This window comes from Erpetoichthys calabaricus, chromosome 12 (genome assembly GCF_900747795.2).
Source record: "Erpetoichthys calabaricus chromosome 12, fErpCal1.3, whole genome shotgun sequence".
Lineage (NCBI taxonomy): Eukaryota > Metazoa > Chordata > Cladistia > Polypteriformes > Polypteridae > Erpetoichthys > Erpetoichthys calabaricus.
This window is the reverse complement of record NC_041405.2, coordinates 19,681,376-19,694,179: the sequence shown is the minus strand read 5'-3', so window position 1 is coordinate 19,694,179 and position 12,804 is coordinate 19,681,376. Positions and strand designations below refer to the sequence as shown.

The window sequence follows — 12,804 nt, the reverse complement described above, 5'->3', positions numbered from 1 at the left end:
TAGATATTAACAGACACCTAAACAGTTTCTTTATCAGACCCATAGCCATTGCAAATGAATATATTAGTCTGTATTCCTTGCTTATTTGTGTTCTTTCATATACAGTATGAAGGTGTATGTGTGTGCGCGCGTGTGTGTATGTGTGTGTGTATACAAACTATATACACACAGTTTCACTTGCACATTTCCTTTACAATTTCACTAGCTGTTTAAGTTATATATGTTATTTATATGTGATGTTGTGTTATACAATAAACTGATCCAAAGCTACCATCATAAAGTTCTGTGCATTAAGTACTCGCAAGTATAAGTGATTCTGTTTCTGATTCTCTCTGATCTACTCTATCAAATCGATCCACTCAAAATCTCCGCCTGTGGAGACAAATATATTTTGGTGTTGTCTATATACAGAGGTAATCCCATATAGAGTGAGTAATTCAAAAAAATTGCTATGGAGTTGACTGAGGTGTTTCCTCATGTGAGCATCCCTAAAGAAATCCTTATGAATCAAGGGACAGCCTTTAATTCCAGCCCATTTGAAGAAATTACAAAGCTGCTTTGTATTAAACATCTGAAAATATCTGTTTATCATTCTCAAATGGATGGCTTAGTAGAGTGCTTTAATTAAGTGCTAAAATAAAAGTTGAAGAAAATGGTGAGAGAGAATAGGCAAGATTGGAATAGGATGTTTCCATTTGCCGTTTTTGCATACAGTCAAGTGCTACAAAACTCTACTGGCTTTTCTCTGTTGAAACGTCTGCATGGGAGACAGCTGAGGGAAATATTGGGTCTGGTTAAGAAGGTGTAGGTGGAACAAGAATTTTCAGTCCACCAATGTATTAAAGTACGTAGCACTGTTATGTCAACATTTTGTGAAAATTCTTCCACAAACGCAGGCGTGGCTATATGATCTAAGAGCTAACATTCACAAATTCCAGCTAGGGACCATGTGTTATGGTCTTGGTGCCCACCACCGACTCTAAAATTCTAGCGCACTGGATGGTATGAGGTAACAGCATGCAAGAGTTTGGTGGATCACATAATTAGACAACCCAAACAAAGAACCCCTAAGAGAGTTTATCACGTAAACATCCTTAAGCCGAGGAAGGAAAGAGTCGAAACAACTCCAGCCAGGGTTATACCCTAGACCTTTTTACCAACTCAGACACACTTAACTTTGGTGACTCCTTGAGTGCTGTCCATAGAGCTCGATTTTTAGAAACTATATAGTCACTGAACTTGGCATAATTTTGAGTGAGCACCCCCTACCAGATACCAGAGGCTAAATGTGCTAAAGTCGATCCGTAAATAAAAATATATTAGAACTGAGTGTTATCAAAGAGAGTAACAGCCCATGGTCAAGTCCACCATTGAACAAGAAGCAAGTGCCATCAAATGGGCCATCATGAAGCTGAAATACTGCCTATTGTGTTGACCTTCAGGTATATATCACTTTAAGTTAGTTCTTTGGAAAAGTTTACTTTGAGCTAAGGCAGATGCCCTTTAAAATGTTCACAACCTCTTAGCCAGGGCTGCTTATTCTCTTTAGCAGGTGTGGTAGATGGGGGGCCATGTCATACCATGAGCCTGGGGAATGTCTCAGGGGAAATGGTTCGGGTTGTCTCTGGGGTGGAGGTGGGCATTTGGCAGAAAAACAGTGATGCACCATTATTAACATGGTTTCTGATTTCTCTGGAATGTTGGAAAATTAGTAGGAGAAGTTGCAATTTTTGTTGAAATTACTTCAGAAGAGTACAGAGCTCTGTGACGATGCAGGTTCTTCTCCACGCTTCCATCTTGCTTCTGGGAGCTCTTGAACCCGGTACTGTCTGTAATGTCACTGATGAGCTAGGCAGTGAGGCACAACAATGAAGCAAGGGGATGGTGCATAAAAGTGCCAAGTACTTTTATTTAAAAACCAGCAATCAAAAACAAAGTAGTATCCAACTAAATAAGTGTAGTGCATCAAACGTCTTCATTAAATAAATAATCCATTAAAATAATTGAAAAGTGGAGGTTAAAAAACAACAATAAATAAATCCTTTAAAAATGAGGTTAAAACAATGGCTGGAAGCTGTCCTTTTAAAATTAGCCCAGTGCCTTTCTACTGGTGACTCCCCTGCTTCTCCCGTCCAAGCTATGCACCAGGGGACCCACCCTACCTGCAGCTGACCTTCATTCTACCTTCTGATCTGGAGGCTTCCCGATCCCTGGCTTCGGTTCAGCACTCTCCAGACCAAGACTTGGCTTCCCCCAACGGCTAGGACGCTGACACTGGGGAATCCACCTCCCAAGCCTACCGATTCCCGCTGTGTTCTGCGGTGAACCATCCTTCTTCCTGTCACTCCCACTCCTCATAATGCTCAGCGAGAGCGACAACTACCAACTGCCCTAGGTGTCGGCCAAACACCCCGCTAGGGCTCACTTTCCAGCTGCCTGCGATCCTGCGCTCGGTCGCTCGCTCTCTCGCACCAGCTGTCCTCTCCCTGCTTCCTGCTGTCTTCTCCTGCAACCTCCGTTTGTCTTTCCTTCTCTTTTTCTTCATTTTCCTCTTCCCCTGCTAGCCACCTCGCGCTTCTATTTATCATGAGGACGTGGATCAGATGTGGCAATTAGCAGCTCCCGGGAACAATTACGGATGCGGACGACTCCTCACCTGTGCACTTAAGTGAGAACCACCCGCATCACGAACTCCACAGGGACCGCTCTGCCACACACACCACGCCCCCTTGCTAAGCCACGAGTGCGGCGATTATATAATTTAAAAAGTGGCCTTTCTGACATGAGCTGTGGACCCGCTACACCACAAGCTCCAATACTACAGGATTATTTTGGCAACTCAGGAGCATCGAGAATGACAAAAGTTGTCATTATTTATATCTGAATTTCATTTTTTATTTAGGACATTAAACATGGTATGCCACCTATTTTTCTTTGTATTTTTACACAGCAGATAATTCATGCAATGACAATACTTCTAAAGCATTTCTTACTTAATGTGCCTTTAATAATAAAGAACACTTACTTGTTCTGAAATCTGAATGCTATTCAGCTTGTTTAGTTCTTCAGTGACTTCAAAGACTTCATCCCTTAAATTGTGCTGTGTGGAAATGGAGAAGGTTAGATGAAGAACATTATAAAATGTAATTTTGCAGAATAAGAAATGAAAACAAGGTGCCTTCCTTTTAATATGTGCATTTAGATCAGTTCAGTAGTGCATTCTAGAGACATCAGAAAACACAAAGACAGCTGATGTTCAAAACAGAAAATGAACATATTTTTTCCTTCTGGGCTATTAGGAAACACCATATTCTAAAATGAGGTTACCTTTCTGTTATGAATTGAATTATCAATTGTAAGTGCCACATGAGATGGACGGGCATTCTGACCAGGAGAGGAGAAGGTTCCTTACGTGGATGGGAGACCCCAAGTGGACAGACAAACATCTCAGTCGAGAAATAAAAAAGATACCTTACCCGAAAAAGGTTCCCCGGGTGGATGGACGGACATCCCAGCCAAAAGGGAAGGACAGGGGAGGACTGTCTCTGGGGGATGTTTGTTCCTCCAGGATGCTAGATATCAGGGGCCCTGCATATTGGTACTTGATAAGAAACCAGCACGGAATGCTGGGAATTCTAGTCTGGAAGCACAGCTGTACTGATGTCCCTGGGCGCCACAAGAGGGAGATGCACTCCCTGTTATTCAGGACTTCTGTATGACCTGGAAGTGTTTCCAATGGGAAAAGCCCTGGCACAAGAAGTACTGCCGGATCCTCAATAAAAGGGACTGCACTGCCAGGTGAGCTGGGAGGAAGGAAGGAAGGAAACAGTCGACTGGAGGAGGGCAGTACAGTGGTGAGAGAGAGATGAAGAGAAAGAGGAGAAAACAACTGGTTTATTGGCTTTACACAAAGTATTTTGAATAATATCTCCCTTTGTTTGAACCCAAGGCTGTGTTGATGTGCTTGTGTGTGGGGCTCTGTGACACCCCCTAGCCTTCACACAATCAGCTTTTACCAGGAACAAATTCAAATAAATCCATAACTATAACTGGGTTATATATACTGTATGGTGTGAAAATAACATGTTGAGAAGCATGTAAGTATATTAACATACGAAAAGTTTGTCACTTGCAAAAACCTGAGCAAAACACACATGAGTAAGCAGTAGAGAGATGCTACACATGTTAATGTTTTATACAGTATGGATAAATGGGTATAAATGTTCACCTGTTTTAATTAAGTTACTGGCAGAGGTGTAAAATAATGAAATACAGATATTTGTTACTTTATTTAAGTTTATTTACTTTTTACCCCACTATATTTTTAGGTTGAATTAGCACACTTCTACTCAGCTACAGTTAGTACTCGTTACTCATTACGCAGACCAAACTAATATAAATTCATTTAAGAAATCTATCAGATGGGCTGTCAACTTAAGTTATACATAGTTCAGCATTGCTCAGATGCAGTCAATAGAAGGCTGTATATCATTCCAAATAAAAGCACTGTAGCGTCCCTTGCATGGCTTGGTAGGCCGTTCCCACGCTACTTCCTGCTCACTGCTGAGACAAGGAAATTGAATATGTACTGTATTTCTCTCACAATCATATTTAAACACTTCATTCAGATCTGTAAAATGCAAACGGGAGTCAGATACAATGCACTGCCTTCAGTGCCTGCCAACACCTAAAGAAATCTCTGCTTTCAGGAATTCACCTTCAAATTTAAAGAAGCATGTTGAGGAAAGCATTTTTTTTTTGTCTTCTTAAGCTATCTCTATCTCTTATATGGTATTTTGAGACCAAAAGTTATATATTGTGTGAACAATATATGTATGTTGTATGGAAGATATTGTGGCCAATTATTACAAGTCTAATTACTTAAATGCTAGAGTGAGTCCAGCTGTAAAAGTCACTGATTGAATAGACAAGACAAACTCAAATTTAAAATGAGACTAGCATTTAAGTAATTAGGAATGTAGCTGTGCCTGGACATCAAGGTCCTGCTGTTCCTTGTAATGTGAGTGCTAATTAAAGGCGTGTCAGCTTTCCTATAAGCAGAGATAAGTATTTTTGTTGTTAGTTTATGGAATTTGAGCTCGGGAAAAGCTAACGGAACATTACCCTGGCATCTAGAATCTGGTCAAGAGCCACAATGACTAAGGAAAGTACAGGTAACTTATTAAGTGAATGTTCAATTTTTTTGGATAAGAATAAACTTTGAACAATTGTATATATATATTGTCTTTATAAATAATTGAAGAATTATTGCACGTCAGTAATTCTATGTTCCATCGTACTGCAAAAATGTGACTTATGCTATATTATCTCTGAGCTGTCCTTACTGTTAGTTCTTTACAAGATTCAGGAGAGAGCATTTAATAGAACTGACTCCTGTCCAGATCATTCTTCAGTGAACACTGACACTCAAATTTGTATTTTATTTTATTATACTGAAGATAAGTTATTGTAGAGTAATATCAATGCATGTTGGTTATATGTGTGGGAAAATGTTATTCTGTAGACTTTAAATTGTCAAGTGCAGTGCATTAAAAAAATAGGGTTGCTGTCCGTTTAAAAAATGTAATTGTGATTAAAATCTTTAATTGAAACTAACTGCATATTAATTTTTTACAATTGTTTTCAGACTTGCTCAACCCCAGCAAAATTCTATTCAACTACAGCAATTTTTTCATACATTGAGACATTCTGTTCCAAACAGTTAACTTTCAGTTGAAAGAAACGAAACAAAATTTACAGTAGTTCACAGTAGATAGAAATATGCTGTATTTTGACAAAAATTTAACTATACATATACTTGAAATAGGTAGTGTGAGGGATGGATGCCATTTTTTCCTGGCCAGCACACCTCCTTAAAGGAAGGACAGGGGCAGATGGCTTGTGAAGGGTGCTATCTCCCCCCATCTGCTACATGGCAGACCCTCTGGGTTGCAATAGTGCCTCGGATTCCCACAGGACTGTATGGGAATTGGTATTTGTCTGTTCAGCCCTGTTGGGTTCCTGGGGTGAGCTGCAGGAATTGCTGAGCCATCCCAGGTCACAATTGTGTGGCACTGAAAGTACTCCCGGGATTCTGAATAAATGGAGCCACCTCCCTCCATTCAGGGGGTCAGAGTCGGGAGGAGGTGAACAAAGCTTCCTGGAGGAGGAGTGCAGGCAGAAGGACAGACAAATAGAGAAAAACATAAAGTGATGTGTGCTGTATTTAATAGTGCTTTGTAATGTGCTGGAGAGGTGAGAAATTTGGGAAACATTCTTCAGAGCTGAAAAATGCCTGCGTTGTGCCGAGACTTGTGCCAGTGTCTGGTCTGTTTGGGTGTGTGGGAAGTTGTATGGCCCCTGGTCTTCACAATAAAGAGATCATTCTGATTTTAGCAAAAGTTTTCTACTTTGTAGCATTGTTACCATCTATACAAAAATGGTCATATTTGCAGTGAAATGTGCATGTATGTATATACTGTAGGTAGGTTGATGTTGTATTTGTCGCTGTAGAGAATTTCCACTAATACTGCTGCATATGTGAATCATGGACTATCACTTTATGCAATGTAGTTGGTTCACTTACTGAAACATCTGGTTGTCATTTCAGCTAAAGACCTACCCAGGTTTTTTGTTTGTGTCTTCTTACCATATGTATAAAAGAGGCCATGTTTGGGTCGGAATTTGGTTTCTTTAGACAATATGAGAAAAACAGATGTACCCAGAGGCAGAGGAAGAAGAACACAAGTTGAAGAACAGTTGTGCCTGATGAAATCAGAGCTACAAAAAATGATCACATGGTAAATCATTGTCTATCCCTGAGGCAAGCAAGTTGGTTCAACCAACATTGCCTAGATCCACAGTAGCATAGATAGTCTGGATTTTTAGGCAAACCAACAGGTACTTTGCAGTATTTACTGCATTCTGACTGAAGGCATCTGAATGATGTGTATATGACAGCAGTACTGTGTTATGAGAAAAGTCTCTAGAAAACAAACTGATGTATCAGTGCACATTTGACTTTGTCTCCCTACTGTATGACCCAGCGGTTACCTCCAACAGGGGGAAGGGGAAGAATATTTACACCTCAACAAGAGGATACGATGGTTGAGATGGTCATTTCCAACAAGAGAGTCATGCTAAGAGAAATACAAAACAACATAATCTCAAACAACAAATTTTCAACCATTCACAATGTTAATACTACAACCATTTCAGGAGTGCTCCAGAAACATCAGATCAAGACAAAACAGTTGTCCACTGTCCTTTTGAGAGGAACTCTAAACGTGTCAAAGAACTCAGATACCAATATGTTTAGGTAAGGTATCTAAGGCGATTTTAATAACACACCATGCACGGGCATTGTTCTTTGAGATCTTTCACAACACAGCTAGCTATACAATTTGTGACTAATGGTACCTTGCTTATTTACTAATTTACTTAAGACAATAATGGAGCTTGAAGCCAATGGAGCCAAGCATCGGGTAACATCACCATGTGTGCTGCAATATCTGGTGATTAATTGCAGCTGCATAAGCTCATTATTGGACCAATACAATACAGCATGCCTTACTGCTTTTCTTGCAGGCTTTCACCAGAAAGAAAGCAAGAGAGGCAAAATTTACCAAACTTTGTGATTTTATTGGACAGTTTGGCCTTTCATCATTTTTACCATGGTACAGAATGGCTTATTGCAAAGCCCATTTCAAGGTAATGTCATTATTTCTGCCACCATGCTTTCATTTCCTCAATCCCACTGAAGAATTTCTTTTCTGCATGGAGATGGAAGGTATCTGACTGCCACCCATGTGACCAGATGTCACTTCTAGATGCAATGGCTGCTGAGTGTATGCACATCCAGGGCTGGATACGGCACGCTAAGAGATTTATTGCTTGGTTGATGGCTAAAGTTAAAATTCAGAGTGATTCTGATGAAAATCTTTGGCCAAATGCAGAAACTTTCAGAGAGAATTGTCAATTGGACTGCTGGAAAGGAAAATCAAAACTCCTGTTTGACTGCAAAAAACCTTCAAGAAGATTTAGCAGACACTGGAGTGATGGTGCACTATTCTACTGTGCAGAGACACCTGCATAAATTTGACAAAGGGTACAGAATTTCATGAAAAGAACACCTCTCCAACTGTGAATCATGGGAGTGAATTGATCATGCCTTTGGCTTGTGCAACAGCCAGTGGTACTGGGAACATTTCAGTGGTAGAAGGAATAATATTTTCAATTAAATACTAGAAAATTCTGAAAGAAAACCTCAAATTGTCTTTGAAAATGCTAAAGATAAAAGTGGCTTGCTTCTACAATAAGTTAATAAACTAAAAACACCTCAAAATCCACAATGGACTATCTTAAGAAGCACAAGTGGAAGGTTTTGCCATGGCCTTCACACTTTCCTGACCTAAACATCCAAAATCTCAGAATAGACTTCAAAAGAGAAGGACATGCAAGATGGCCTAAGAATCATAAAGAACAAAAAGCCTTTTGCAAAAAAGAATTGGTGAAAATCCCCTATATAAGACCTGAAAGACTCTTAGCTGGATAGAGAAAGCATTTATAACTTGTGATACTTGCCAAAGGGGTACTACTAAGTACTGATCATTTAGGGAACGCCAGATTTTTTTTTGACAACTTTTTTTCTTTGTTGTTATTTTGAAACTGTAAACGATCGAAATATAAAAATAATCTTGCTTAAAATATTAAAGAAATGTCTTGTCTATAACTTTATGTCTTTTGGAAATCAGGTTATCGTTCACTTGCTTAGCTATTCACAGTAACAAAAATTTTGATCGGGGGGCTCAAACTTTTGCATGTCACTGTACACATCTTGTTTCAGCAATATATAACATGTGAACACAATATAAGATCTTACGCAAAAGAGCCACATTAAAAATTAAAATGATTATGTTTAAATGAGATAGCATTACATTTATATGACATAATAGAAGGTTTTAAACTAGATAGTACTGCATTAAAACTCAATGGCTGTGTGAAAGAAAAAAATTAACTGCTTGCAAGCTACTTAGGGTTAATAGCTCACAAAGCCATTTTGCTATAACGGCAGGTTATTCATACAGGCGCCTGTTATAAGACAGGGTGCAGTAAGCTGACCAATGACAATTTTCATAGGAACACATCTATTTGACACAGGAAAGAAGACCAGGGTCTATATGACAAGTAAAAAAAAAATAAAAACAGATGGCCTATTAGCGTAATAAAATAAAATGCTTAAGAAAACAATATTATGCTTTTTGATTAATTAAGGCTGCGGTGGGGTGGCTCCCTGCCCGGGGTTTGTTTCCTGTCTTGCACCCTGTGTTGGCTGGGATTGGCTCCAGTAGACCCCCGCGACCCTGTGGTTAGGATATAGCAGGTTGGATAATGGATGGATGAATGGATTAAGTAATAGGAAGGGGGAGGAAGAAGAACTTATAAAAAGCCAATCGAAAAATGTAACTTTGCTCTTCTGCCTTCCAACGTAGAATCCAAGTACTCATCTGTGACTGAATAAAAATATAATTGATTGAACTATTCTTGTCTTCCTCGGGGTTTTTTCTTCCACAGCTGCAAGACTTTTTTTCCTCACAATCACCTACACTTACAAATATGAAATTCAATAATTAAAAAGAAACAGCAGCGCACTGTTTTGCCATGGCCACATGACACACTGTACTACAAACTTATGTCTTTTGAAAACAAAATGTCATTGAAATTCTGTATTTCATTCTTTATTCCAGGGACTCTGGCTCCTGTTGTACTCAATAACCAGTTTGCTTGTGGGAAAAGGGATGTGGTCAGGCTCAAAAAAGACTGCAGTTTAAAAGGGAAAACACATTTCCTTCCCACCAATATCATGGCCCTAATGTGTGCCTTCATATTAATTTTGTAGTGTAGACTGCAGACTGGAGATATCAGGACAATTCCTCATGTTCCAAGCAAGAAAATAAATTTACTAAATCATTCCATCTACAGTAAGTTACTGAAAAGTCCACATGGCAAAAGTGAGGTAAACCTGGTGTCATAAAATGATCAAGAGTACTTTCTTAATGGGTGTAATTTCAAAAACATAGAATTCAGTGATGTGCCAGTGTGATGGAGCAATATCCTTTCTAGATGGTAGATGTGAGTCTATATAGTGTTGATTCAGAACAAAGAAGCATCTTAAGAAAGAAATAAAGATAAAATTCCACTTTCTAATTGTAAGCAGAAAACTTACTAAGTGCTTAATATTTAAATATTTTTTGGTGATATTAGATTTTTGTTTGGTTAACACTTACTCCTTCTGAAGTTAAATTGTTGCTCAGCTTGTCCAATTCTTTTTTAATTCCACAGGCTGCATCCTTTATATCACTCAGTAACAATTCCCCCTGTGTTGAAAAGATAAGGTCACATAACAAAATTGTGATTTTGCAGTATAACAAACCTAAACAAAATAACTTCAAAATCAAACTAGGGAAAAGACCAGAAAGATCATCTAAGCAAGAATTTGATGTTTTACAATTTCAAATAATTCAGAATGTCACTTAACCATTGAGTAAGAATAGGTAGGTTGGGATTCTTCCAGCTGAGCAAAATAAGCACTAGTAGTGTGATACCAGCTATAACAATTAATTTGTCCTTCTTCACTTTAAGCCTTTCTGGAAGTCCACCAAAAACAGCTGTTAATGGGTTAGGAGTGATTGTGACAGCAAGGCTGGCCGATAGGCATTTACAGATTTTTTTACAAGATTATGTTAATCTGGAGCCTTCCAAAATCATGTGGCCATGTGATGCTGGCACTAGATAGCAATACTCGTAACTTGGATCTTGTTCTGGACACATTTTGGACAACTTTGAAAGAGGTAAGTGAAATCGATGAAAGAGTTTACGTTGAATTATTGAGCGCGTGGTGCATATAGAGCTAAAGGCTATTCTATGTACGGTTGACTTCCACTCCTTTCTGAGATGTTAACTGAAAATTACTTTTCCCAGTGTACCATAAGGTTAGCGAAGGGAAGTGTAATTGTTCATAAAATGCAAAACGATTATCTGTATATAGTTCTCTAAGTGTCTTAATCTTGAAAGTTTTCCAAAGATTAAATGCTGTGTAGAGGTCTGAGAGGGTGGAAAAAGGTGATTATCATTTAGACAAGCAACAGATAAAAGCTTCTGTGTTATGAAATGCGTCCTGCATTGTTTCCATATTCTGAGTGATTGGTGGATGACTGCACTATTGGTGTAATGGTGAAAGAAGAACAGAAAGATTTGATTTTCATTGCTCCACAGGCTGGTATAAATTCATTATTTTGTAGTAATTTCCTGGTCTTTATAGTGTGTATATTTGCCGGCCAGTAATAAAATAAATAAAATTTAAAGATAGGTAGTTCCATGTCACATTCTATCTTAGGTATTTGTACAATTATGTTTAAAATTCAATGACATCTCAAATTCCAGATGAAACAGGTTATCACTGAGCCTGGTTTCTTAAAGAAAGATTTTTTGATGTAGACAGGGATGCTCTGAAATAAAAATGGAATCTTAGGAAAGATGTTCATCTTGATAGTATTGATTCTCCCTGCTAAAATGGGATGGAGGGTAGACCATTTATTTGTTAACATCTTATTTGATTTTTTTCCATGCTATAATCAAAATTATATTGAAAAAGATCATTGTATTTTGTTATGATGTTCATATCTAGATATCTTAAAAAAAGAATAAACAAATAGATGTCTAGTCTAGCATGGTGTGCTAGAGAGTTTGCTGGATAAAGCACACTTTTATTCAAATTAATTTTGTGTCCAGATGTCCTTTGACATTTTGCTAATGCATTAAGGAATAACAGCAATGATATTAGTGAGTCTGATATATAAAGTACCATATCATCTGCATATAGTGAAATTTTCTGTTTGAGTCATCTTATAATCCCATTTATCTCTGATACATTTTGAAAAGTAATAGCCAATGGATAAATGGATACTGCAAAAAACAGTGATGTTACTAATCAGTTACCAGGACGTGTGACTATCTGGGTAACAGAAAAAAAAAAGCTTGGGCCGTTATTTAATTTAATATAAAGTTTTTCTTTTGTAGTTAAGATGTCTGTAATGATACAAATTCAATCAGAATATCATTCAGCATGTAAAATTCCTTGATTATTCCAGAGGCTTCATCTCTCATATTGCTCAATAACAATTTTTCCTATGTGGGAACAGACATGTTGAGACTCAAAAAAGATAAGTTATTTATTAGTTTATATGTAAAAAGCAAAAACAAACCTCCTTCCTATGAATCTATAACTTTCCATTGGTTATGGAGATATATAAAATTAAACAATATACATTTATATATAGGAAGTTTGACACTTGGATCAGCTCATACAAAACCCTTTAAATTAACAAAACAAGGTTGCCAACTGTGCAATATTTTGATACACAAAGGATGGATGTAAATGTTCACCAATTTAATGAAGATCCTTTTATGATTATGGGATTAAACAAACATATGTATAAACAAATAATTAGCACTACAAAAGGAAAGGAAGACCAATGTTTTGTGGGAAATGAGCATGAAATACGCGAATATAAATGTCAGCAGATTAGTTATGTAAAGAGGACACTTCTAAAGCACTTCTTTCTTATTTTGTCTTTATTAATACAGAATACTTACCCTTTTGAAAATCAGAAAGTCACTCAGATTGTACAGTTTGGCTCTTATTGCATTAACTTCGTATCTTACATTGACCTGCGTGGTAATGGAAAAGGTCAGATGAAAAATTTTACAAACATTTGTCAGTATAAGAAGCAAAAACAAACTATC

At 37.8% G+C, this 12,804-nt stretch overlaps 1 protein-coding gene across 1 annotated transcript in view; it reads right to left on the bottom strand.

The window, feature by feature from the left end:
• LOC114644562 (uncharacterized) overlaps positions 1-12,804 on the bottom strand; it is a 337,895-nt gene that overhangs the window by 230,837 nt on the left and 94,254 nt on the right. The window contains exons 9-11 of the mRNA XM_051934772.1: positions 12,655-12,729; positions 10,287-10,376; positions 3,026-3,100 (exon numbers count right to left, since the gene is read on the bottom strand). Coding sequence (XP_051790732.1) covers positions 3,026-3,100; positions 10,287-10,376; positions 12,655-12,729 — 240 coding nt within the window. The remainder of the gene's footprint in view (positions 1-3,025; positions 3,101-10,286; positions 10,377-12,654; positions 12,730-12,804) is intronic.